Here is a 27,402-nt window from a genome sequence, read left to right on the forward strand (position 1 = left end):
TACCTAATTTCAAGTCAGTTGGTTATTTATTTAATCTTAAACTTCGTTTTAACGAAAAACAGAAATATGGAGAAGTGACCGCCAACCTTCGTTAGTCGGAGATACACCTCAAGAAGAAGAAGAAATAAAACAACTTTGACAATTTTCAACGACTTCATCAGTCAGTTCAGTAATCTATTACAAACTTTAATAGCGTCTTTTTAGAGTAAGGAAGATTTTTGAATTGTGATAAAAGGTTTATCTAATAGTGATCTAGGTACCTGTTATCTAATAGTGTAGTGAAGGCAGCATTATTTATAACAATGTCTGAAGCTCTATTACAGAACAATTATGTGTTGTTACACAATTGACATGGCGTCGACCTCGACCTTGTGCTCAGACCTGCTCACCACACGCAAAGTAAATTGGTGCCTGCTTTTTATACTATATAAATTACGATGTGTACCATCTGTTTTCAGAGATATATTTTGTTAATATATGTTTGGATATAAATGAAAAGTTATTGATGTTTTTAATTTACAAATAATTTCTTTTTATTAATTAAATGTCGGCCCTCCTAGGCATAGGCCTTCTCCATTGATTACCCAGTCTTGCGCTTCCACATCCACCTCTCTTCAGTAACATAACCAGGTCGTCGGTTTATCTTGCGGGTGGCCTGTGGTCTCCATTCCGGGATTTTTACAAATACACACAGAGAGGGGGTAGATAGAGATCACGGACCTCCATTTGGCGATAACAAACTAAGCCCCGCAATCCACTTTTCACCATTTCGGGAGACGGAACGTGACGGGTGGCGAGTCGCGCGTCGCCGTCTTTTTCTCCCGGGAATTTACACATATCTTTGAAATTTCTTCCTGCTTATATGTGCGAGTTGCATCACGATGTTTTCCTTCACCGTAAGAACGTTGGATAAATGTACATATGTAAATCGAAAATCGAAAGACACACTGGTACATGGCGGAATTCGAACCCAGGACTAGCAGATTACAATTCAAGTGCTTAACCCCTGAGCCACCGACGCTCCTATTTTTACAAATAGTTTAATAAATTACGATTTCAAAACTAAAACACACGAAAAGTTTTATCTTATTCTTAGTACCTTTAGGTTTAGTTACTTGTATATACATAGTCTTTGTGTCTGTCTGTTCCCGCAGGTGTGCATTGCACTTTCAGTTGCCGTTCCAAAACGGAACCTTTTAAAGCCGCCCCTTTGACGTCGTCATGGAGCTACGAATAACGTACAGCTACTCTACGAGATGAGGCATTCTATTTTGATTGTGTTACTGCTCATATAACACAATAACTGCCGCACTCAGAAACTTTAAGTGGTGACAGAGACAGGTTCTTATAGTATTTTTAAAATGAGAACTTTACACTAAGCTGTGCTGTGTTAAAAACGAAACTAAGTAGGGTCAATTTGAAGGTTAAAATGGAACGATTAACTGTTTCTACAAAGAGTGTACAAATTATAAAGTAACAGTATTACTTTTTGCCAGTCATCAGCTCAGCTAACTATATGTCCCCACTGAAGGGCTCGAAGTCTACCCCAAGTAGGGGTGACTAGGCCATAGTCAACCACGCTGGCCAAGTGCGGGTTGGTTGACTTCACACATATCATTGAATTTCTTCTCAGATATGTGCAGGTTGCATCACGTTGTTTTCCTTCACCGTAAGTACGTCGAATAAATGTACATATGTAAATCTAAATTCGAAAAACACATTGGTACATGGCGGGATTGGAACCCAGGACCTGCAGATTGCAAGTCAAGTGCTTAATCGTCGCCGACGCTCTTTTTGCCAGTAATTATAAAATATAATGACTTCTCCATTACGCTTTACACATCAACGTTAAACGATTACAAATTCACGTCGCGAACATTTTATTGACTACCGTTTATGACTTGTGAATCACTCTCGTTACCCTGAATAAGGCAGCAATGGTTTAGTCACAGCAAGAATGTGGTCGCCACGTTTACGACGTCTTGCGAAACGGTAGTAAGTAGACAAAGGCATGTTTTTGTTGATTTACATAATATGTCTTGATATGTATGGCACGTTGGACGGAAGTTATTTGTCTGTGACGATATAATGAAAGTTAAAGAACCGTTTAATAGAAACTTATATGGTGAATTACACTGGTTACTACGACATCGAAGAGTGCAGCAACATTTAGTCGTAGCAACCGATTTCACAGTAAGCAGGTTGGAATTAGGTTATGTCGAGGGGTAAAACTAAGTGAATTTACCAATATTGTATTATGGAGAACATTCGTGTGACACAGCCCTATCCAATCGCACTTAACACTTCACAGAACTCGTATAAATCATTGCATATCCCCAGATTACCAGGCATACAGTACAGCGCCATCTATCGCCAGCCCCGCGCCCGCGCCCGGCCGCGCCCCAGCTTAGCGATAAGTCCTTTCAGCGTTTTAATTGTCTCGAGTGCTCGGAGGTTTAAATCCCCGTCTCGTTGTATTTATGCTTTCATACGCTCTTTTTAAATGAATTCGTTCCTAATACCGACGTGTATAGAACAACCGTGCAAAGAGTTAAGTCTGTAGGGTTGTCACTGCTTATTATTTCTTTTTATTTAATTCGATAATGATTTAATTCTCACTTTCTCGTTCTCATAAAAAATATGCGTTTAATATACTATTATTATTTTTAACCTGTTTTATTACCATCTATGAATCAGCAAATAAAATTCTTGGTGACAATGTTTCACACGACCTTCACGAACGAAAAAGGGTCGACAGTCGCAACCAGTCTGAATGTTTCTCAGACAAAGAGACGCTCCATGTTTCCGCATTGTGTTTAAAATAGCAAAGTGAATACGTTTGTGTTTAGTAGGAATAAGTAGACGATTACCAAAAGAGTAGTAGCAATTTTGTTTTATTCCAAAAAGAATACTTGTCAACGTCTGGTCCAATTTTCTAATGAAAAACTGACAAATGGTTATTTATAATCTATGTTATCTAACAGTTGGAGTAAGTGCGCATTTAATATGAGAAATCAACACTAAACGAATATGTAAGAAACCGTTTGATTAGTATCACGTTAACTAATACAAAAGAGAATACTGTTTACTTGTTGGTGAGTTATATCTTCTATATTTCAAGGTGTATAAGGAAAGACATGTCGATTGTCAACCTAACAACAGTTCTTTACCACAATTAAGACAATAGCTTCGTACATCGTGAGAAAACCGCGCTCAAGTGACTCAGTTCGAGGAGTTACTAATTGCAATCGCTTGCAGGAGCAACCGCACGCGACATCAGACACGTGTATATGAACTATGTGTACCTACTGAATGTGGTCTTATATTGGACAAATTCTAGTACTCTGTTTCTTTTCACCATTTGCTTGGAAGAAAGGATGGAAAGAGGAAATGGATTTGGCGGGAGAGGTGTTGTGTATTACATGTAGAAAGGGGGAATATCCACATACATGTAGAAAGAGGGAATTTCTGTATGTCCACTACTCTGACCAATAAAGGTAGGTAACGCATGTGCATTTTAACTTGTAGATATCTATGGGTAGCGGTCACTTCGCTATTTTAGCGAATTCAGGTAGCCGCTTGTTCGTTTAACACTTTTTATTACAAAAACACAGAATGTGATTTTTATTCTGGCTCCGCTCTGTGCTGTATCCATAGAAGTGGTCTCAATGTATAAATTTGACCGTGAATCAGGCTACGTGACCGCACACAACACTCGTCAGCTGGGCGTTGTGTAACCCTTGCGCCGCCACCGCAGAAACATGCACAGCTAAAGAAAAACATTACATTTTCCAAGAAATTCTTATTTAAGGAAGAATAATAAAGAATTAGAAAATATTATAGAATATTAATTTTATTTAGTAGTAGTCCTAACTTTGTTTTCTTCGTCTGTTAAATAAGTTAACTTTTAAAATAAATATTCTTAAAAATATATTTAGTACTTAGTATTAGAATAAGTCGATTTGCGTCACCATTATTTGACTCAATTAAAATAACGTTCATATTTCACGTTATTTGAACTTTAGCTTACATGTCTTTTTAAATGAAATATAACAAAAGTTGACTTACACAAGTGTACCTACCGCGGGACAGTTGGACGACATTATTAGATAAGCCTTGATAATAGATATTTAGTTGATTAGTGTAAATTGACGATGTCAGTGTTTGTGTGATACGAAATCTATTGCACGTGTTTTATTATTATTGTGTTTATCAACTGAAAATATGTGTAAGTATAAATTTGAAATGTATCTTTGAAAAGATGTAGGGACATAGCTAAGTAGCAGTAAACATCTGAGTGATAGTTGTTATTAACGTGCGAATTTAAACTGTCACGTTCAAGCAATAAAGTTTTATTTCCCTTACCAGTACTGCTACTGTTTCTCGCGAGCCCAGTGTTGGGGACGCTTGTGTCCGAGCCCCCGCCTCCTGCACAGCGCGCCTCCGCATCCCCCGTACTCGCCTGGCTGCCTGTCAGACTCAACCACTTCGATGCCTCCAACAATGATACCTTTCAAATGGTGAGTACAACAGAATATACACAATTTCAATGTAAACTCGGCATTAGATTGATTTAGAAATAGTCCTCATCGGACTAATAACTTACCGGAGAAACTATAACACACCACTAACGTATTTAAATTACTTCGTTACATACAGTCTGCGAACAATACCCGTCTGAGTCATACTTTTTGTAAATATGTCACGTTCACGATTTGTATTTAAATTCAATTATGACCAACTGAAGAAAAAATACCTTAATTTCAGCGACTGAAGTGATATGTTTCTGTCAAACAGTGTTATATAATTACAGCGGTACTACTACAATGATGAGTTTGCGAGAACAAACAACATCGTGGTAGTGATGGGCGGACCTTGGGCCATCTCCCCGGACTGGGTGAGCGGCGGTCTGCCGCACCAACTTGCCGAGGAGATCGGAGCCGGACTTTTCTATACCGAACATAGATACTACGGACAGACCAGGCCTACGAGGTGAATCTTACTGTCATATTTAGACTACTTGTAATATTTATTCACCTGCAAATCGTAAAAACTGTTAATAGTTAAAACACAATAGTTGTACAACAAAAGAAACACGAATAAAATACTTCAAGACACTAGTCAATTACTAAATTGTCAGGGCAGATTACAAACGGGCTGTGTACACGAATTGTCAGTGACATTTCTCGCACTAATACTAGCAGGATGTTGTTACAAATTTTAACCAAAATAACATTATATTTCGTTCCAATGTTCATCCACAAATATTTTCACCGTAGACAAATTTAAGCTTCAACTCGTATATTTCAAATTTTTTGCTGTAAAATACTTTTTGGACATAGTTATGGAGCATTGACTAACATTATTATACAATATCATTTCATTGAATTAAAAAAAAACTAAATTAGTAGCTTATGTGTTTTTACACTATGTTCTACGTCTATGCCAAATTTCATAGAAATCCATGCAGTCGTTCTGGAAATACCTTCTAACAAACATCCATCCATACATTTTTCAAAATACACATAAAAGCATTGTACCAGCGATAATCAAAAATCAGTTGAAAATAAAAAGTAGGTTAAGTATAATATAATGAGTGTCTGTCGCCATGAAACTGCTGTGAAGTTTGGCGACTTTTTATGAATCTTGTATTATGTAATTTTTTTGTGAACAAATTAAATTAAAAAAATTAAAATTATCTATCTACATAATTGTAGGTTAAAAGAATTGTTCATTCTGCAATTAATGTAATGAGATTAGCTCTTTTATTTACTTGTATATTTTATAAAAAAATCTGATAAGACTACATATTTAGATAGAGCAGTGCAATACCTTCAAACACATTGCATACTTATGCAGTAGCCTAACGGGTTAAGGTCTCTCTTTAGTGTGCTGTGATCCAATCTAGAGCAATATAATATGTATGAACCTGTTGGACACTCGTGCAGTAGCTTAATGCATTTCATCTCTCTCACGTGCTCTGTGTCCCCGGCGCTGCACTCGATATGAATTCGCTTTGGCACCGGCACAATCGGATTCATATCGCCTCGTGAGCTGCTGATTACATTGATACACGCTAGCGGAAAATATTTAACTGTTATTATAATAATGGTGTTGTTATTATATAATATAAATATATTTTAAATTTTCAAGTACTGCGAGGACATTATTGTCTCGAAGCTATTCAGGAAGCCGTTTAAACATCCTTGTAACTTCGTTGTGGATAAAATTAGATAGTTAGCACTACTGGGTATATTAACGAATATCGGTATCTTTAATTTTCTGCAATTTGGTATGTAATTAAAACAAAAATATGATATTCCCGCTACCTCCTATGCGTATTGCGTGAGTCTTAACATGGGTATTAATGCATACGACAGAGAGGCGACACGAGCACGACACGATGCGGGAATCGAAGTCGACGTTTGTTGAGACGCGGTAATATCATAGCAGCGATCTGCGGGGTTAGGCAGTAAAAAACTAAAAACGAAACGATCGATCGTTTCGTCTAAGCGATAGCGTCTCTCGTTTTTCCGTGTAAGGCTAGGCAGTAACAGACGACAGTCGCTTTCGTGCAGACGAAGGTGAATCGTCAAAAAAAACAAATTATTGTCTATACTTGACGATCAACATTGTGTCATTTGAATTTGACGTATAAAGGTCAAATATTCTCGCGGTAAAAATACAAAAGTTTAGTGAAGTGTTTGTGTTTCAATTTACGTTTTGTAAAATGAATTCTTAAAACGCAAGCAATGAGCAAATCGCCATAATGGTGGAATTTATGGAAAGGTACGTCAATAACGTATTTAAAATGGTAAACACCCCGCAGGGAAGACTGAGGCGCCAGGAACTTTGCCAACTATTAAAGATGTTGCTGGGTAAGGCAGGTAGTGATCCTGACAAGTCTATGGAGCAATGGATGGATCAAGGTTGGTTCTAATGTAATAATGATTGTAAACATAAAACAAGACATTCATTCTGAAGCATGTTTGTTATGCTGGCAGACACATCCTTTTTTATTTTACTTATTCTTTGCAAGTGCCCTTGCTATTGAATCATGTATTTAATAACAATAGTTTTGTAGTTGCCATTTTCCTAGCTACGAATATCACATTTCATCACCCAAACTTTATATTTTAGGAGTACCAGTAGAGGAACAGTCAAATGAGGAGCCTCCAGTTGAGGAACCATCTATCCAAATACAAATTTTGGAGCAGATCACTGACAGTAATTTATTACAATCCTGTTATTTCATTTAGAAAACAGATATGCAAATCTATTCTTCAGTTGGTAACTGTATTAATAGAAAAATATTTAATTAGTACCTAATTCAATTTATTTGCCCATGTTTCTGTTTAATCATTTGGGTAAAATAAATTAACTAAAATCAATTGATACAATTTAATGTTTAGTTTTATCTTATTATATACAGTTTAAACATTAATATTTACTAACTTTATCATGATATTTCAGATGATGAACAAAATGATATATATGTTGCCTCCTCTTCAAGAGTAAAGCTGCCCCATCATCAGTTCAAAGGAGAGGGAAATGGCATCCAGGACCCTCACTCACTGGCTTATTAATGTAATGCTTATGCTTTGAGATGCAGTCTCAAATGCAAAAACATGTAACATTTACATTGGTTTTGGTTGTAACTTGTGTAATTAATGTTTAAGTGAATATTGAAATAAAAAATAATTGTATATAAATAAAGTTTATTTTTAATTTGTAAAACATTCATCTTCATCATATTTCTTCTTAAAAATACACTTTTAGACATTATTGTGTGGGCTTCTTCAACCAAACTAAAAACTGCCAATAATTAGTCTATTCCTAACAGCCCGCCCCACAATCACATCCGGCCCGTTTTCAACAACAGTTGGTTGTGTAAGAGCAGTGGACAAAAGTACTTCTGCATCATCTGTAGGAGTTCCTCTTGAATCTATGAGCATGTTATGCAGTACCACACATGCAATAACAATTTCTGCTGCATAATCAGGGTGATAATAAAGGATACGCTGACCTAACAAATATCAAAATCTATATTTAACCAAATGCCCTTTCTATGCAGTTTCGGGCCTTGACATGCACTCTAGTGTAGTTCTCTCCTCTAGATCCTGGTTCTGCATTCAGAATAGGTGTCATAAGGTAGATCCTTTGAGGGTAACCACTGTCACCTAAAATGTTATAAGTAATATTAAAGTTACAAATAATATTTAACATAGAACATCACCTATTAAATATTTTTCTACTAAAAATGCAATTACCCAACAACCAAACTGACTTGCCAGATAGTTGCAGAGCCTCCATATGGCTTTGCAGTCTTCTACTTGCCCAGATATGACTGTTGTGACTTGCACCATCAAACTTGGCATTAACATTAGTGATTCTGAGATCACTGTCACATACCTAAAATATTTAATTGAGATTAATCTTTAATTATCTTATAATTATTATAACAAACATAAAAAGGTTCATACCATTTGGACATTAAGAGAATGAAAGCCTTTTCTGTTATAAAAACAAAGTACATCTGCAGCTGGACGAACTATGGCCACATGGGTGCAATCAATGGCACCAATTACACCAGGAAAATTAAACTTAGTATAAAATCTGTAAAATAATATTTGTAAGTAGTTGTATGTGCTCAAGGTAATAAAAATAAAATGACGGAAGTTATATATAGTAACCCCTACCCTTGCTTAATTTTAGTTCTTTGTGTGCTTGTTTGTGGGAATTGTATCCATTTATTTGAAATCTCATTCAGAGCTTTTGTCACCTCTCTGATACACCGACTTACACTTTTTTGATTCATGTGTACCTCATTAGCAACACCTTTCTGATATGAACCCATGGCATAAAAGTTCAATGCTGTCAGCACCTAAAATATAATAATTGTGTCAGTATAAGACTCAAAGTGACTAAAGTTAACATTAATCATATTAAATACATAATCACCTTTTAACACACATATATTAAAAAAAACACATATATCATAAGAAATCAATTTACCTTAAGTTCCAGTGAAGTTGTTTTCGAGCCTTTTAAACTGGTATTGTGCCTGAGCTCGTCACACAACGAGTGGAACTCTTCCTTATTCAGCCTGTAATGAGCTCTAAACTGCCACTCCGGAATTTTTTGGAGTAACCGTTCGCGATTCTTTAATCTTTGTAGAAGCATACGCTGCCCACGCTGCCGAGACATCTTTTTAGCTTCGGCATCTGCAGCTTCTAACATCAAGGCGGTCCACATGCGAGACATATCTATAATATGCCAAATCATAAATTGTTTACTTTATTCAACTAACAAATCATTTATAACATAATACCAAATTGATTTCTCACCTTAGAAGTTTTATTTAATATTTAATAATAGTTTAAGATATTTAACTAAAGTTGATTCGGTTGACTTCGCGGCAAAACGAGACACCTTTGTCGATCGTCTCAAAAACGAACGATCGTGTCGCTTTTAAAACGATTGGAAATGTCATTTCGTGTTACTGCCTAAGAATTTCAAAGGAATTGGTCGAAAAACGATAGACGATAGACGACGCTTCGTCTTTCGTCTTTCGTGCGTGTTACTGCCTACGGTTTTAACGCGTGACGTCAGACGTCAGTCTCTCAACCAATCACAATCGAACGACAGTCGCTTTCGTTTCGTTTTTGTTTTTTACTGCCTAACCCCGCAGATTAGAATAGCGGCCGCCACTCACACCGACACCGCACCGTAGCTAGCTAGTTTGTGACAATCGCCATTGTATGTTCATCGAAAAATCTTATACTAACTTAGATATAATTGTCGATGACGATACGATGAGCATTGTCACAAATATTTGTGCTAAGGCCCCAGATCGCCATAGTGGGTAATGGTGGAAGCTTAACGCGGTATCTTGACGTATGCAAAAATATTATGAGTAAGTTTTTTATTGTTTTTTGGTTACATTTACATAATACGACCGGCATGAATGATGGTTTTAAATCACTGCGGTTTTGGTTTAGGAAATACCAAAAGCAGTATGTGAGCACATCGAAAGTTTAATATATATAAATTTTGTACAAAACTTTCCTCAACACGCAACAAGACTTGCAAGTCTTAAAAACTATTTCAATAAATAATTTTAAATTTCTAATTTAAAAACGATGAACAAATATTCGATTGTTAGTTTATATATAATATTGTGAAATATAATTATCCAAGCTACACATGTATGTAACTTTAATGTAGCTCGTCGGTGTGACAGGCGGTCTATTTTCTAACTGTCAATTCTACACTACTATAGTATTTAAGTTGATATACATTTACAGAGGGCTTCAACTGTCAAAACGACGTTTGAGCACAAGTATATAATAATAATAGTAGTAATATAAAGGCTATATTATTGATTTCTTAAAGTGAAACTAGGAATAGTAGAGCTTCATCACTTCACGTAAATTACAATACAAATCAGCTCCGTAACCAAACCAAACTTAAATAGCTATATATTTCGACTAAGTACGGACTTAAAGAAAGGTGTCCATTTCTAGGTGTGGAATTGTAATCGAAGGCTGTATATTGGTGGGGGGGGGGCCCGCAGTAAACTGTCCGCCACATAATTATCTGCGGGGGGCAGTAAGCCTGCGCCAGACAATAACGACCCTTGGCGCGCTGCCAGTTGCTGTGGCAACCATTGTACTGCATTATCTCGGACAGTCCTCAAATTCTAGCATATATAGGTAAAAGTTACGTTGGTCGATGGCTATTTCAAAAGAAACAAATTATTTTTGCTGCCTTAGTTGCAGAAATTAAGGTGACAGCTGAAAAAGTTTTAAAATGATAAAAAATAATTTTGCTGGTTTTCTAATTTGTTTTTTAGGATTTTAGTTTTAAAACATGTACATCTTTTTTTTCCAAAAAGCGTCACGTGTATTTTGGGTTGGAAAAAGGGGTCCTATGATTGCTTTGTCATATATTAATCTTAAGTATGTTATAAATAGTCAAATTTTATTTTTCACGGCCTCTTGAGACTTCAAAACGATACATAAATCATCTGACATATCCCCAGTATTTCCTATAATTGTTTGTAGTCATGGTGACCGTACAATGGCCAGTTGGCAGTGGCTGACAAAGTATATCTTGTCCATTGTGCCAGCGGACCATTCTGTATGAAGTGTTATTGGCTGGGTTAGGTGGCTCGCGGCTCGCGGCAATGCTAGAACTCCAATCGTATTGTCTTTTAAGTAAACATTCAGATCAGAATCGATTTAAAAGTGCCAAAAGCTAAAAGGTTCTGGACACAGATTACGATTCATAAAGTTGTGAATTCGCGCTTGACGTTTCTTGTTAAGAATAATTTAAATAAGTTGACATCTGCTTTGAACAAAATCACCGCTTACAGTGATATTTAACTTAATCAGACCCTAAGTTTAAATTTATTGTTATAATTTCATTTAAATCAACGCTAAGAGATAGACAAATAAGTTCTTTGTTACTAATTGTATCATATTTCGTGACCAAGTCCAGTCTCGTGCATGTGACAGGTATTGTGTGAAGTGACGCGGCCGGAGCGCGACGGGGGAGGGGACGTCAGCCGCCTCTTGACCCGCGGGTCATTCGGACGATGGACAATTAACCTAACTCGACATAGGGCTGACACATTTAGTAACGATCATTTATTAACTAAATATGCGCCTCTACTTCAGCAAAACATGAAAAAAAACATACCAGTATCTCTGGAGGGACAATGATATGTTTTTGTACGAGTGGAAACCCTTTACATCTTCCTTCGAAATAAACAATTAAGATATTTATGGGTTGATTGGGTGAAATCGCTCATAGAGATAAGGTCGCCCTTACTCACATTTACATGTAATATCTTTGCTTTATTTGTATGCTGTGGCATATTTATGTATAACATAGTCTAAAAGAACGCATATGCTATTATGTTTTTGTAATTCCGGGCGCAGGGAGTCACGTGCGTCAGCTAGTGATTCCATATTTTATGCAGTGCCAATCCTAATAACTCATTTGCTAATCGTTCGTTAACATCGGATTGTGAAAGATACGCCTAAAACGAATTCAGTCCTAATATAATGATAACCACAGATTTATAAAATAACATTATGTTGAATTCTCTGGCAAACTTTAAGTAACGAAATAACGAGATCAAGAGAGGTGGGATTATCCTTTAAGTTATTTCGGCAAATTGTGTTACAAGCCGAACAAATTAACAATTATAGTGGATTTTACACTGTTAATGCCAGTATAAAACTGTGGCATGGTGTGCGTGTCATCAGACTAAGTTAGATATATAATATGCTGATAGAATTTTAATTTTTATTTATATTAAAATTACACACAATTTGAGATAATATCATCACATTATTTTATGTCCTACGCAAGGGAATAAACTATTTCTTTCTTTCTATTTTGTTTGCACATTGTCAATATTTTCTTGGTAAAATTGCAACGAAAAATTTCATCAATGTAACCATTTGGAACCAATCATCGTACATATTTATAAAGGAGGCCGTTCGTTCTCATGTCCTAAGTTCGAATCGAGTCAGCGTTTACGTGCCTTTTTCCCACGAGCTTCTTAACGGCTCATAAATTTCTTTCGGGCGATAAAACCCTCCCCTTCCCCTTCTCCTACCCTCGCCCCTGCCTCGTTACTGTCACATATAAAAAGATTCTGCGATGTCTACCCGATGTGAGAACGAATGGAATGAACTTTTAACATATTTTTGTTGCGACAAAAAATTTAAGACACGCTTTGTATTGTAAGGTGTAGATGTAAAAAGGTTTCTCTACATTCATAAATAACGTAAGTGGTTCTTAAAAGCCTTTGAAAACAGACATTGCAGATATGTATTCGAAATACATTTGATTGTTTGTTCCAGATTAACTCTAAAACTACTAAACCGATATTAAAAATTCTTTTATAAAAAGAAAGCTGAAGAAATATCGAGTGATATAGGCTATATTTTTTTTAGTATACCTATCCTGTATTAGCGATAACATATAATGTGTTTTTTGTTGTAGCGGTACGTCAGTACCGGAGCTGCGGTACCTGACTGTAGACCAGGCTCTCGCGGATCTGGCGCAATTCATCCAGCACGTGCAGAGCGATCAGTTCCAAGATGGAAGGTTTAGGTAACACCAAACACTATAACATAAAAACTAATACGACAAGAGTTGTTTTTTTGTACGTGTAGGTATGTACTACGGCTTGACCAGTTTTGAAGTTTGTCATACGACTCGTGTTCTTCCCCGGTGTGTTATAAAGTAGACAGTCGGGTAATTTTTTAAATCGCTTTTCCTATTGGCTTTGGTTTGTAATTTTTTAGCGCCCGCATGGAATTGCAACGAAGGAGAAATCGTTTTATGTACATTTTGTCATCTCGTTAGCTAAAATACAACATAATAAGAGAGGAAAATTTGCATTTTAACTTTGATGATAAAAAAATTTACTAACAATTTGATTTTTTATAATACTGTAGGTAGCGGATGGATATAACTAAATGCTCATTAAACTCGTCTCCTGAGTATAGTCTGTGATAATTCACTGGTCATCCACAATAGAACAATGGCCACCCGTGGGAAACTATTGTACTAATTACAACCTTTGTGGATATCTACTTAATACAAGGAAGATAAATGTTTTATTCATTTATACATCGTATTATTTTTACAGAATAATTTATATCTTAATAAGTTTTAGTAATAATAGAAACATTAAAAAAAATTACAAATCAAATTCAGGTTTTAAAATTCAAAATTTTTACATGACTGCCGTTTCAATACGAGTACAAAAATAAATATTTTGCATTCACATTTTTTAGCTTTCAATATTTTTGAATTGCATATTAAAAAGGTCTCTATTCAAGTGTCTCTACAACGCTATAGAAAAATTACAGACAAATTTAGATGTTGAACGAGGTCCAAGTGCCGTGGGATTAGCAGACAAACAAATAACATCCCACGCGAGAGTGAGGAAGTCTTGTTTAGACCACTGCCCACTAACTCCGCAATACAGACATTAAAACATCCTTTGATTAACATATATTTACGTTATTCTTCTATTTATTAATAACTATTGTCTGTTTTGTGGGTGATCGAATATTTTTTTACTCCGTTTAAACTACTTTTCATAAAAAGACTACGGCCGTAAGTATGAAATACGTAACAAAAACATATGTTGTGTGTAGAGCCGGGCAGGTGGCGCTGGCTGGCTGCGGGCATGCCGGCAGCCTGGCCACGTGGATGCAGCTCGCCTACCCCCATCTCGTCTCCGCCGCCTTTAGCGACTCCGGCCCGCTGCTGGCACACGACGAATTCTCAGGTCAGTCGTCACGTCAGCGCCATCTATGGTCCGGTCAGCTCCACATTATACAACCATCTCTCACATGACATATTGAACAGCAACAAAGAATAACATATTGCTGACAAAAGCACACACTTCTTTCTTCTGTCTATTCCCTCCGCGGTGGAACATTCTGGAGCAATGAAACATGTCGTACGCTTCTCGTGTGCAGAATACCTGGAGGTGGTATGGGAGGTGGTGCGGGCGCAGGGTGGCCCCGAATGCGTGTCGACGCTGGACGTCGCCATGGAGCGACTGGTCATCGAGACGCTCACGCAGGAGGGCGCCGAAAGGATCTCAAACATGTTTAAGTGAGTCTAAACAAATTTCATTAAACCCTCAGTTAAAATTGGTCCCCGTTTAACTTTAATACCAGTAAGAGGGAAACGAGGTTAGAATCGAGCGGCTAATAACCGAATGGAACAGTGAACTAAATTTAAATCTCCTGACCATGTCTATTGGCCATAAAATAAGACCTCTGTCCCTAGCACGTGTTCCCCTATCGAGGCGTCCAACCCTCTGGACATAAGCACCTACTTCTGGCGAGGTGTGTTGGAACCCCTGGCGCGCCTCGTCCAGTCCGCGACGTCTGGGGACATTGCCAGGGCGTGCGAGGTGCTCACAGATCCCAACGTCCGTTAGTATCCTATACAATATACACATTTAAGTAAGTTTTTAAAATTAAAATATATAACCACCTATTCGCACAGTAAAAAAATCCACGGTTTATGCGATAGGGTGGGCGAGATAAACTTACCTTTTTCAATTTATCGTAATCTACATAAGGAATCTTCGAAACCAAATGTCACTAATAGCATAGACATCCGAGGAGTAAAAATTCAGTTATTGATTTAATTAACGCTTCGATTTCATTACTTTCCTACCACTTAAAACATGATTGGTTTGCTCACTAAATGTGTAAAAATTAGCCATTGCATTTTCCAGCCGAGCCCACGGAGCGGCTGGCCAAATGGGTGACGTCCCAACCGTGGACTCAGCCGTGCATACAGGCCAACTATACAGCGCACCTGGCGGCACACACCAATACTAGCTACGACGCGCCTCACTCTGTCGGTAAGTATGTACTCTGTACACATAACACCCTTTTTCCACTAACTGACTGAAGAAATACGGCCGCTAAGTTAAACAGTTGCGTAGTATTAGGTACAGTCAAACTGATTGCCCATCAAATCCATCGGGAATAATAAATTGAACGATTGATTAACAGGCTTAAAGCTCAAACATTTTGCCAAAGCAAACACATCCGCAGTGCTCTGCAATTAAATTACGAATTTGAACACATCAAGAAATCAGGACGTCCGCCAACATTTTACATTACAAATGTAATTTCCATTGACAGCGCAGTCCGCCGCCGCACCGCAAATTATACCGACGCAAAACGAATACATTAGAGAGTTTTCTCTTTCAATTTAGTTTTGTTAACCACATCTGTTACATGTTTTAATTTTTACTTTTCCTACTTCAAAAATCAGTAAGATATCATTAGTAACATTTTTATTTGTAAAAAGGAGCTGTTTCTTGAACACCGTGTACCAATGTGACTGTACCTTTTTTATTATATGTACTAATAACTAATAAGTAAATTCGTCCAGATCGTCTATGGATGTACCAGTCTTGCGTGCAGTTCGGCTGGCACCGGACCACGGCCAGCTTCAACTCCTTCCACAGCGCTGTGGCTCTCCCGTACTTCCGAGCTCTATGCCGACAATACTTCACGGACGAGTGAGTTAAATTCCTTTTCCACTAGCAGCTACTAGTGGAAAAATTGGACGTCTTGTAATTACAACAACCTCGTATAGCGCCATCTAGTTTAAAATAGAGAAATGTAAACAATGATATGACAAATAATTTATTGCAATATCTGCGCTTTTTGTGTCGTAGATTCAATCCCGTGTTTGTAGTTTTAGTATGCATAAATTAGTTAAGTTAAAAAGCTTTTAAAATGTAAAATTGTGTCGCCGAATACAACAGAAAACTTTATCATAATCTGGCCAAGATTTTAATAATTCATTCGGATTTTATTATTCATGGACCGGCAGCGCTTTAAGTGCTTTCTGATGAAACAAAGCTGTACGTCGGAGACGAGGAGCTAATTATTATACTTACAACATGACTCGTCGCCGCTGCAGCGCTGTCAGAGATCTGCAGCGCTTTCAGCTGCACTCGGCAAATGATTACATTCTACTAATGTTGAGGATTTCAATTTATTTCAAGTTTCTCGTGTTTCAATATTTCAAACTTCGCTGACTCTAAACAATAAATAGGACAAGTTTTTGGACAGTTGCGATCTTTAGATTAAATTTAAACTAAATCGGTTAAAAAACTAATTTAAAGTTACTGCGAATAAGGAAAAATATTGGTTTCGGTTAAAAAGTTACATTTCTCTACAGTTTCGACGACACTCTTCAGCGGGCAGGCATAGAGCGCACCAACCTGATGTTTGGAGGTCTGACGCACATGCCCGAGGCCGTTGTGTCGGTGGTCGAGGGTCACGACCCCTGGTCGCCCGCGGGGCCGAACGCAACGCACGCGACACGCATGTCCCCAGTGTACCTGGTACCTGGAGGGTCACAGTGTCGAGTTATCAGGTATTTGAAATAGCAACAGCAACGATATCAATACAATTCGGAGCATTTAAAGAAACTACTGTATCAGAAGTATAACTGTAGTTAAACAAAGATACAATATTAACCCTTATTGCTTACGTTTAAAGTGTATTATCGTACACCAGGTCGACAGGTGAGAGCGAGACGCCGCAAGTAGAAATTGTGAAGCAGGCAGTGCTGCTCAACATCCAAGAACTCCTCTCGGGCAAGCCGCCTACACACGTGGCCAGCGCAGCCGCCGTCTGCTCTCCTGTAGCAATCATTCTAATTATAGCTTCTTTAGCTCTTGTACTATGAATATAAAAGGTAGCTTACAATGTCTGTTTTATATTACATAAAATAAATATTTTCTTCTTTTAATTTCATATAACAACAACTTGGTCTATTTATGTCGCAAAATATTTGTAGTAACAAATAGAAGTGAAGAGATACAAACGATGAGAAGTAAAAAGAAGACATTGTCTTAGAAAATTAGAAAAATTAACTTTAATTTTTATTGTCTCATCAAAGTATTAACCCTACAAAATTAATGTAACATAACAAGATGAATGACGTCAACGTCAAAAACTTTAGGTCTCGACTGAGGCATAAATGAATCGAAGTTTGTTGAAAATTATTGTTATAAGTTCTCAGCCACTTCCGGCGTCCATTCATAAACCTCCAACTTGGCTCCGTTCCAGCGGACGATCCATTTCCCTTACTCTCATTGTTACACTTTTGAAAGGATTTTTTTTTCTTACCATTGTCGTAAACGGTAAGTGCTTATCTCTTTTGGACAGTTTCAAAGTGCTACATTACGTATTCGCTATGAATAAAAAGATTTTCTAAATGTTTTGTTTTTATTTAGATCTTTCAAATTCAAAGAAAAGTTCATTTCATCAAGAAACTTTTAAAAAACTGAGAAAATCAGAAAAAACGTCGCTTTTTGTTTCACACATTCCTTATTATTCCTACAATTTGATACCTGTGACGTCACAATATGGCGACAGCACAATGTTATTTGAAACGCAGTAAGTACACGGATAGACGAAGCTAATAAAAGTATATTATAAGAAGTAAAATTATAAAAAAGGATAACATGATATACGCGGGTTCACAGCCGCCGTGTGCCACGCGACGTAAATCACCACGCACGTGTCAGCTGACAGGCACATATGTGACAAGTTTTATTGCTCACCATTTCTTTTATAGAAATAATATAAAATGTGTGATGTCGCGAACAAATGCAAGGCAAAGTGAAAACAAATAGGAAACAAAAGGGAAAAAGAGAACATAGAAAACACACGTCTTTAGTTCAGTCGGTTTATATATTGATGTGAAGCGACTACTTTGTACCAGATACTTGTATTGTGCATGCAGCTGTTTTTGATAAAAAAATGAATAATGGTTCAATTTCAACCAATAAGCAATCACTAGTCTTAGCAACTAAATGCAATTCCATTATCATGAAACCTTTGATATTCAATGTTTTAATAATGCAAAATATGTTACATTCTTCAGCTTCATAAAGAAATAGTTACTTTTAGTGAAGTAAGAAATCTCACTAAAAAAATGATATAATAAAATTATATCGTATTGTAATCTCTATTTATACATATTTTTTTTTTGGAGACGTAACTTTACAGAAATTTAATAATGTATTAGTTGAATTTTATAAACGATTTTGAAATAGAAAGGAGACAAGAAAAAATTTGTGATGTATGCAGTTCAATTAAAAACTTTCTTGTTTCTTTCGGATCTCATAGCCTCATAGAGCGTCGGTGGCTCATTGGTTAAACACTTAACTTGCAATCTGCAGGTCCTGGGTTCGAATCCCGCTATGTACCAATGTGTTTTTTAATTTACATATGTACATTTATCCGACGTTCGTACGGTGAGGGAAAACATCGTGATGCAACCTGCACATATCTGAGAAGAAATTCAATGATATGTGTGAAGTCAACCAACCCGCACTTGGCCAGCGTGGTTGACTATGGCCTAGTCATCCCTAACTTGTGGTAGGTTCCGAATCCCTCAGTGGGCACGTATAGTTAGCTGATGATGGATTTCATAGTTGTTATTAGAAAGTTATTTGTACTCCCAACACAATTGAATTGAACATTTATACATTACATTTATTGTACAAAGTATGTATATTTCTACAGATATTGTTCAAAGCAATCAAATCCGTGTTTAATTTGTAACAATTGAATTATTTTACAAGCTCATCTCCGCCCATTTTATTTGCATTCGATTACCGCGCGCTCAGTCATTCACTCGTTCACTCGGGCCGTTCATTCATTCGCCGATCGTTAGTCCGCCATGTTTGATTCAATCGATGTTGGTTGAATCACTAATTCATTCGATGAATGGAATTTCATTTATACGAATATTGTTGAAACACTGAGGTACTTATAGTTTTAATTACTTATAGTCGATGTACTGATCTAAAATAATTGAGAGTGTGTCAGAATCTCGCTAATGGAAATCCGTTGTTTTATAAACAAGTACTTTCTATAATTATTTTCCTATTTAGACCATCATTTCTATGGTCCATGTTTTCAAATATATTACATTTTCCTTCACGAATTATATTGAATTATAAGAAATTTTACAGAAACAGTTTTATTTTCCATAATCAGTTATCTATAACAGACAGAAAACAAGAGCATAAAGAAGACAAATCATATTAGAAAATGCCGCAAGAAAATATCGCACAGTAAAAGTTGTCGGGGATGAGATTGGAGCTTAACTTGAACACTAACTGAGTTATCATCCCCGGCGCCTCCCTGACGTCGCTACCGCTGCCACGAACAAACTGACAATGAATATAACTTTATTAATATTTAAATATTAAGTAATAAAGTAATTGCCTTTATCGATTGTAGAGTTTATGCAATATAATACAACTTATTTTTTTTTTAAATACATTATTGTAATTAAGTCAATCTTACTATCATTATCCCACTTTATGTGAGGTCTACGAATCAGGTTTCATTTCTTTTGTCATTAAACTCGTTACTCTTTTCTTATTCAAGTCACCTTATACGCAGTTTATCTTTCTAAGCCTACCACTACCGATCATAAATGATAAATATTTGTAATTTAATAATTCTCCACCCGGCACTTAAACCATAATCATAATTTGGATTTCAAAGAAAATCAGTGTTGGAAAGATTCTTCGCTTTGTAATAGTAAAATATTTGTTACGAATCTTACAATAACATGTCAAAGATTTGGTAAAATTTTTCTTGCCAATTGTTTCCTTTTTCTGCTCCGTAACAAAGACTTTGGTTATTTATCTCCACGAGCAGACATCGCTCTTTGTTGGAATCTTTCCAATTCTAAAACAAAATGTTTAACTGCGAAATTAAACTCCGAATACATTTCAACAAATAAGTTGCCTTTTTACTTAACAAGTAATGGCGCCTTAAGTTTTGGAATAGCAATGTTAGGTAACTTTAAGTTCTTACATTTTTTACTTTTAATATTGAAATAAGGCTTTGTAACATATTGCTATCTCAGTTTATTAAAGGCAAACGAGAGGGATGACTATATGATTGTGTATACAGGTAGTAGTAGTCATTTAATAATTTCATTTTATAAGGCATTATAAATATGAAATTATAAAATAATAAACTTTGCTATGTATTTTTAAAAGTAAATATATTAAAATTACTTTTAAAAGTTAATCACTTAGATGTGAGATGCCTTTTGATTGTTACAAGCAAGACATGTTCACTTGTAACTTAACACAACTTGAGCACTCGCGACTCTGCACAAGTGAACTTAAGTTGCAAGCGCTTCGCAACTTGTCGCTCTCCGGGGATAAGTACAAACTTAGACTGTTGACAAACATCCATACAAGCTATTTTATACAATACTTTAAATAATATTATATTTATACTAAAATAAAGTGATTTGATTGTTTCTAATTAACTTAAAAACCATAAAATTGATAATAATAAAGCTGGTTTCTAATGACTAAAATCAATATTCTATCCTGAATATTTTTTGCTTATTTACAGTATTTTAAACATAATAGAGTAGGGGAGTAAGGGGGGAACGGAATAGAACACCTAAGCCGACCCAACAGTCAACCTCACCTGCACGCGCTTCTGGCGGCGGCGACAGCCGTGGTGCTCCCTGCTAGACAACAGACGAGGCTCTGGCGACCGAGCAATGGCGGTATAACCATAGACCCGATTGTGCAAGCTGTCGGAAGAGGCCTCAGCAGCCTTGAGGAATAAATGACCTCAGAAAGGTCTGGTGCAGAAGGCAACGGGAAACCACTGCACTATATTTCCCTAGTAGCTAACTTTATGGAAGAGTCAATAATAAAAATGGCCCCGAGTTCCCGGCGTCTCTTCAATGAGACAGGGGTGCGAAGAATCCCCGGGAGGAAAAAACTTAGTTTGGGAACGTGGAATGCTCGTAGCCTGAAATAAGACGGAAAACTTAGCAATACCTTGAAGGAAATGAAGAGGTTAAGAATTGATATTCTTGGTGTTAGTGACACTAAATGGCCAGGACAGGGCAAAATGCTCACTGAAGATGACTACAACTTGTACTATTCAGGATCTGAGCACTCGACAGAAAGATACGGTGTGGGTGTATTGGTCACGAAAGAAATATCAAAATATGTTATAAATTTTATACCTCTTTCTAATCGAGCTATGCTTATAAAAGTGAATGCTAAACCTACCAGTATTAATATCATACAGGTCTATGCGCCTACAGAACAAAGACCAGAATCGGAAGTTAAAGGTTTGTACAAAGATATTGAAACCTTATTAAAAACCGCAAAACCCCTCGAGATTACCATAATCATGGGTGATATGAACGCAAAGGTAGGCTCTACTGTGGTTCCAGGAGTGACAGGTGCGTATGGTTTAGGGACACGCAACGAAAGAGGTGATACCTTAATAGAATTTTGCCAAGAAAAAGATTTCGTTATCACAAATACCCTCTTTCAGCTCCCGCCACGTAGACTTTATACTTGGACTTCACCGATGCACACCTCGAACCACATAGTGCGCAATCAGATTGATTATGTAATGGTCAATAAAAGATATCGTAACTGTGTCAAAAAAGCTCCGAAACATATCCGGGGGCAGACATCAGGTCGGACCACAATCCAGTTGTTATCGTGTTACGATGTAAACTAAAGAAATTATGCTTAAAGAAAATGAATACCCGACCCAATGTAAGAAAACTTTTGGATCCGGAAACCCGAGCAACGGTATCAAACAATATAAACGAATGGGCCATACATCAACGTAATATAATGGAGACCGATACAGACACATGGACTAGCCTGAAACATAAGGTAAATGATATCTGCCATAAATACCTGCGACAGCCACATGCTGTAAAAAAGCAAGACTGGATGACGGATTCAATTCTCCAGCTGATGGAAGAAAGAAGAATGTATAAATCTGTTGACACAGAGCGCTATAAACAAGTGGATAATACTATTCGAAAAGAAATAAGAAGGGCTCGTAGCAACTACTATACACAAAAACGCGAATTTATGGAGAACCTTTTTCGGAAGCACGATAGTTTCAACATCCACAAGCATATTAAAGAGATGGTAGGACAAAAACATCAAACTGTAACAACTTTGACGGACAGCCAAGGCAATCTTATTGGCGATATAGGAGAAAAAAGAGACTGTGGTACAAGTACGTATCTGAAATGTTCACAGACCATTCAAGAAATATTTCGATGACTACTGATATTTCTGGACCTCCTATCTTGCAAGTAGAAGTCTTACATGCCTTGAAAACAGCGAAAACAGGCAGATCAACCGGACCTGATAATGTGCCCGTAGAAGTCCTAAAGCTCTTAGAAGAAGATCAACTTGACGTAGTGACACATTTCTTCAATCAGCTTTATGATACTGGCGAACTACCCAGTGACTGGCTGAAGTCGACGTTCATCACAATTCCCAAAAAGAAGAATGCTCGAAAGTGCGAAGAATTTCGTATGGTAAGTCTCATGAGTCATGTTCTCAAAGTCTTTTTAAACATCATTCATAACCGAATAAGACAGAAATGTGATGAACAATTGGGAGAAAGTCAGTTTGGATTTCGTGCCGGTGTCGGAACCCGTGAAGCCCTCTTTGCCTTGAATGTTCTTGTACAAAAATGCAGAGACATGCAATCTGATATCCTGATGTGCTTCATAGATTACGAAAAAGCATTTGACCGAGTAAAACACCATCGATTACTAGAGCGCCTCGAAGACATCGGATTAGATGGAAAAGACATACGCATTATACGCAATTTATACATGAACCAGGTAGCTAATGTAAGGGTAGACAATGAAGAAACCGAAGACATTACGATCAGCCGAGGTGTACGACAGGGATGCATACTATCACCACTATTATTCAACATTTATTCAGAGGCCATAATGTCGGAGGCTCTCGAAAACCTGGAAGCTGGAGTGAAAGTCAATGGTAAAGTTATAAATAACCTGCGTTACGCAGATGACACGATTCTCATTGCAGCTTCGGAAAACGACCTCCAGACTATCGTGAACAGGGTGAACGAATATAGCGAGAAAGCAGGATTGTCTATTAATAAAGACAAAACAAAGCTTATGATCGTAACCACAAATCCTAACTTAAACCCAAACATCACAATAGGGAACCAAAAACTAGAGCGTGTTCGACAATTCAAATATCTAGGTGCTTGGATCAATGAAAAATGGGAGTCTGATCAGGAAATCAAAACCCGGATAGAAATGGCCCGAGCATCCTTCAACAAAATGAAGAAAATTTTGTGTTGTCGTCAAATTGACATAAAGCTCCGAATTAGGATATTACTCTGTTACATCTGGCCTGTCGTCACCTACGGTTGTGAAGCATGGACGATAAAAGAAGATACCACAAGACGCCTCGAGGCATTCGAAATGTGGTGCTATCGCCGTATGCTCCGAATCAGTTGGACGCAGAAGGTGAGTAATGAGACGGTGCTCCAGCGCGTTGCTATGAGCCGAAAATTCATGCAGACCGTCAAAAAGCGTAAAGTGGAATACCTGGGACACGTACTCCGGCATGAGAGGTATAAACTACTTCAGCTGATAATGATGGGCAAGATCGTCGCAAAAAGTCGTGGCAAAAAGTCGTGGCTACGTAACATTAGAGAGTGGACCGGTATTAGGTCAGCGGAGGAATTGTTTCGCACCGCATTGAATAGAGAAAAATTTTCCAAGTTAGCGGCCAACCTTCAAGACTGAAGAGGCACTGGAAGAAGAAGAAGAAACATAATAGAACTCTTTAGTAAAATTAATAAATGTAAAGTAGAAGACAACGAGCTTTGTGAAAGGACGATAAGCAAAGATCACTGAACTGTCTTAAACTCAGTCTTTACGTAAAGTCTATGTGCCATTGTAATTAAGTTTTATTTCAGGTTCATTACTTTAAATGGTTTGAAGCAAAAATGACTCGTTTCATTTAAAAAAAAAAACTATTTGCACTCGTAATTGAAAAGTATATTCAAGGAGATCAAACTTACACTTTAAAATCATTTTATTGAAGGTTAAGGTTACATATAGGATATAGAACATAGTTTCGAATAAAACATAAGATGTTTATCATCCTTTATTAAAATACTGCGCAGTCGCGGGCAAAAGCTAGTAATCTTTAAATATTCGTATTATAATCAAATTTGATTTGATTTCACATGATTTCCTTGTTTGCTGACTCATCATGTGCTCATTAAATGAGAAAACTTAATCAAATATAATATTATTTTGATTTAATTTGTTTATTTATTACTCATAGAATTAAAATCAATATTGAGTTAAGTATTTGTCTAGATTATATTTAGATATCTGCTTTATTTTAATATAATATCTCTTTATGTATTGAATAATATAATTATAACAAACAAAAACTCTAGATCTCTTCCCCTTCCTACTCTTTCCTAATAACGAGGAAGTCAGGGGGCGAAAGAGGAAGACTCTGTTCCTTAAAGGCAGTACTTTAAGTCAATCTCCTGCGACTTCCTGCATACTGTAAAAACATAAATCATAAGCTCACTACGTACCCATTGATTGGTTCGGAGCGAGTTAGGTGACTAGGCCATAGTCAACCACGCTGGCCCAGTGCGGGTTGTCTGACTTCACATAAATCATTGAATTTCTTCTCAAATATATGTGATAGTAAATCGAAAATCCAAAAACACTTTGGTACATGGCGGGTTTCGAACCTAACACCTGCAGATTACAAGTGAAATGCTTAACTCCTGAGCCACCGACGCTTTCATACTCGTACAATACTGACTCTCGCATGAACAAACATATCTACAATTGATCCTGTATGTACATGACTTATTTATTCCTGTCTAAAAACATTGTGGTTTCACATTGCCAAATAAAAAAAAAGTTTTTTTTATTGTTCATGGTTGTCATTTGATTTTAAGTCACCAAAGTACCAATAGTCAGTTGTGATCAAAGATGCGTTTGTTGTCGACAGCTGTATTGATTTCTGCAATGTTTGCGGCTCGCGGTGGCGCAAAAATTTTTTTTTTTTTTTGTTTTTTTTTTTAATTTTCCGAAATCATGAAAACAACATTCTTGAGATCGATTAGTTACTTATTTTAATTACTTTGTATGAAACATCGTACAAACATGATTCCATCACTCTAGAAAAATGGAACATGGATTATCCATTGCTTGATCTTTTGATCATGGTATATCTTAATTTGTAAATGTAGAAAAAACACATAAAACTTTACACTTAAAATTTTTAAAATACATATGTTTAAGCAATGTCGATGAATTTATCATTGACAAAAAAAACACAAAAATTACGTTTCAAAACTTAACATACTTCCGCTGCGCTGACTTGTGCTGTACTGACTGACTGACTGACTGACTGACTTGTGTGACTTATGTTTACATTGTATTTTATGATTTTTTATAGATAATTATAGATAACATGTGTTAATACAAAAGATACGGCAGTGAAAACGGTTACGTGTGACACGACACATTCTTAAATCTGGTTCATAATTTCATGTCAAGTATATAAATATTAGTAGTTGTATTATAAATTAACTGTCTTTACAATCTGACGGTGTCACAGCGAGGTCATTGAGTGCCCTCTGGAGTCGGACTGTTGACACAAGTATCAATTAGTGTCGGTCCCGCACAGCTCGGCTCAAGAACACTCTATCTCCTTAGAGGAAGCCACTTTGTGAAAAAAGAACTGAAAATGAGAATAATATTTATTATCACAAATCAGAAGCAACGATACTGAATCAAATTTTTCTACTTACTAATAGAATAAATACTATAGTTTGTATGTATGGATATCTATATCTATATATATAAAAGAAAGTCGTGTTAGTAACACTATTTATAACTCAAGATCGGTCGAACTGATTTAGCTGAAAATTGATGGGGAGGTAGCTTAGAACTAGGAGACGGACATAGGAACTTTTTTTATCTTGTGTGCATTTTTTTTATTCCGCGCGGACGGAGTCGCTGGTAAAAGCTAGTATATTATATATTTTGTAACTACAGTAAGGAAGGAAGGCGTGAAGTGGAAGCAATTCCGCGTTTCGTCTGATGAGTGTGGTACCCGAGGCCTAATTTTAGTCCTCTTTCCCTTCCCACCCTTTTCTTATTAGGAAAGGATGGGAAGAGGATGTGGATTAGGCGGAAGAGGGGACGCATAATAAGGAGAAATATCCTCTTTCTGTGCGTCCCCTTCTCCGTTGATTAAAGGTAGGCAACGCATCTGCATTTGCGGATGTCTATGGGCAACGGTCGCCTCGCCATTGCAGCGAATCCAGGTGGCCGTTTGCTCGTTTGCCATCTTTTGATATATAAAAAAGGATCTGGAAAAAATTTGGAACATATATTGCTTTTAGAAATTGCAAATATGATAAGCAATAATTTCAAGGGTTAGTTTAAATTATTACAACAAGAATAATAAGTTAAATAAGGAGAAAACTGACTTTTCTCCTTATTTATTTTAGTACTAAGCGGCAATATAGAAACTTAGACGAGTGGTACATAGAATCATTAGCTTATTACTCTCTTAAGTATTACTTAACTCTTCTATCCTATAATTTAATATATTTTTATGAAACAAAATAATATAACTTGATGCACGACTAAATTTTCTGTGCAAACTGAGTGTCTGAGCGTATGTTAAAACGCACGTCAAACTTTATATTCTTGATGACGTCACGGAGGCCGCGGGGATCGCGGGGTGCAGGGGATGAGAAATTACATTTTAAATTTGCAAAGAGAAGCAGTGAACATATTCAGGGTTGTTAAGGTTCAGAAATACCAGGACACATAGGAAAAATATGACATAAGAATATGACAAGTAAGGTGAAGTGGCCATTTCACATAAAGAAACGAGCTGCTGCATTGTGTAGGCGACTGTACTCACAATTTGCTTCCAATGTTGCTATAACAAGCTGGCCTCGC

General features: G+C 36.8%; 3 protein-coding genes across 5 annotated transcripts; 2 read left to right on the top strand and 1 right to left on the bottom strand.

Moving 5' to 3' along the window:
* The first annotated feature begins 4,089 nt into the window (after nt 1–4,089).
* On the top strand, nt 4,090–17,265 carry LOC106711032 (putative serine protease K12H4.7). Its single transcript, XM_014503249.2, has 11 exons — nt 4,090–4,228; nt 4,369–4,520; nt 4,814–4,992; nt 13,021–13,131; nt 14,187–14,320; nt 14,514–14,652; nt 14,830–14,978; nt 15,287–15,415; nt 15,955–16,084; nt 16,753–16,950; nt 17,094–17,265. Exons 1-11 carry the CDS (start codon nt 4,225–4,227, stop codon nt 17,263–17,265), a joined length of 1,497 nt encoding a protein of 498 aa, XP_014358735.2. The 5' UTR covers nt 4,090–4,224.
* On the top strand, nt 6,459–7,720 carry LOC123722561. The gene is made up of 3 exons (XM_045684708.1): nt 6,459–6,929; nt 7,141–7,227; nt 7,474–7,720. The coding sequence occupies exons 1-3, from the start codon at nt 6,770–6,772 to the stop codon at nt 7,584–7,586; spliced, it is 360 nt and encodes a 119-aa protein (XP_045540664.1). The 5' UTR covers nt 6,459–6,769; the 3' UTR covers nt 7,587–7,720.
* LOC106709635 (putative nuclease HARBI1) lies at nt 7,720–9,687 on the bottom strand. Of its 3 annotated transcripts, XM_045684706.1 has the most exons (6): nt 9,348–9,687; nt 9,016–9,266; nt 8,700–8,884; nt 8,484–8,616; nt 8,271–8,412; nt 7,720–8,180 (listed from the first exon to the last, which is right to left on the bottom strand). In XM_045684706.1, exons 2-6 carry the CDS (start codon nt 9,262–9,264, stop codon nt 8,050–8,052), a joined length of 840 nt encoding a protein of 279 aa, XP_045540662.1. In that variant the 5' UTR covers nt 9,265–9,266; nt 9,348–9,687; the 3' UTR covers nt 7,720–8,049. The 3 variants fall into 3 exon arrangements, with proteins under 3 accessions (XP_045540662.1, XP_045540663.1, XP_045540661.1); XM_045684707.1 differs by having other exon boundaries at nt 8,292–8,412; nt 9,016–9,687; XM_045684705.1 differs by having other exon boundaries at nt 9,016–9,687.
* Nucleotides 17,266–27,402: the final 10,137 nt, after the last annotated feature.

Source organism: Papilio machaon, chromosome 27 (genome assembly GCF_912999745.1).
Source record: "Papilio machaon chromosome 27, ilPapMach1.1, whole genome shotgun sequence".
Classification (NCBI taxonomy): Eukaryota; Metazoa; Arthropoda; class Insecta; order Lepidoptera; family Papilionidae; genus Papilio; species Papilio machaon.

What these genes read in the sequence shown, in the direction of transcription:
- LOC106711032 (XM_014503249.2), top strand. An exon ending in TTCCAAGATGGAAGGTTTAG is followed by an intron (nt 13,132 to 14,186) that starts GTAACACCAAAC and finishes TGTTGTGTGTAG; the next exon opens with AGCCGGGCAGGTGGCGCTGG. An exon ending in TCACAGTGTCGAGTTATCAG is followed by an intron (nt 16,951 to 17,093) that starts GTATTTGAAATA and finishes ATCGTACACCAG; the next exon opens with GTCGACAGGTGAGAGCGAGA.
- LOC123722561 (XM_045684708.1), top strand. Translation starts at nt 6,770, where the DNA reads ATGGTGGAATTTATGGAAAGGTACGTCAATAACGTATTTAAAATGGTA. An exon ending in GGAGCAATGGATGGATCAAG is followed by an intron (nt 6,930 to 7,140) that starts GTTGGTTCTAAT and finishes TTTATATTTTAG; the next exon opens with GAGTACCAGTAGAGGAACAG. An exon ending in TTTGGAGCAGATCACTGACA is followed by an intron (nt 7,228 to 7,473) that starts GTAATTTATTAC and finishes ATGATATTTCAG; the next exon opens with ATGATGAACAAAATGATATA.
- LOC106709635 (XM_045684705.1), bottom strand. Translation starts at nt 9,285, where the DNA reads ATGATTTGGCATATTATAGATATGTCTCGCATGTGGACCGCCTTGATG. An exon ending in AGAACTAAAATTAAGCAAGG is followed by an intron (nt 8,617 to 8,699) that starts GTAGGGGTTACT and finishes ATTATTTTACAG; the next exon opens with ATTTTATACTAAGTTTAATT. An exon ending in CAAGTCAGTTTGGTTGTTGG is followed by an intron (nt 8,181 to 8,270) that starts GTAATTGCATTT and finishes ATAACATTTTAG; the next exon opens with GTGACAGTGGTTACCCTCAA.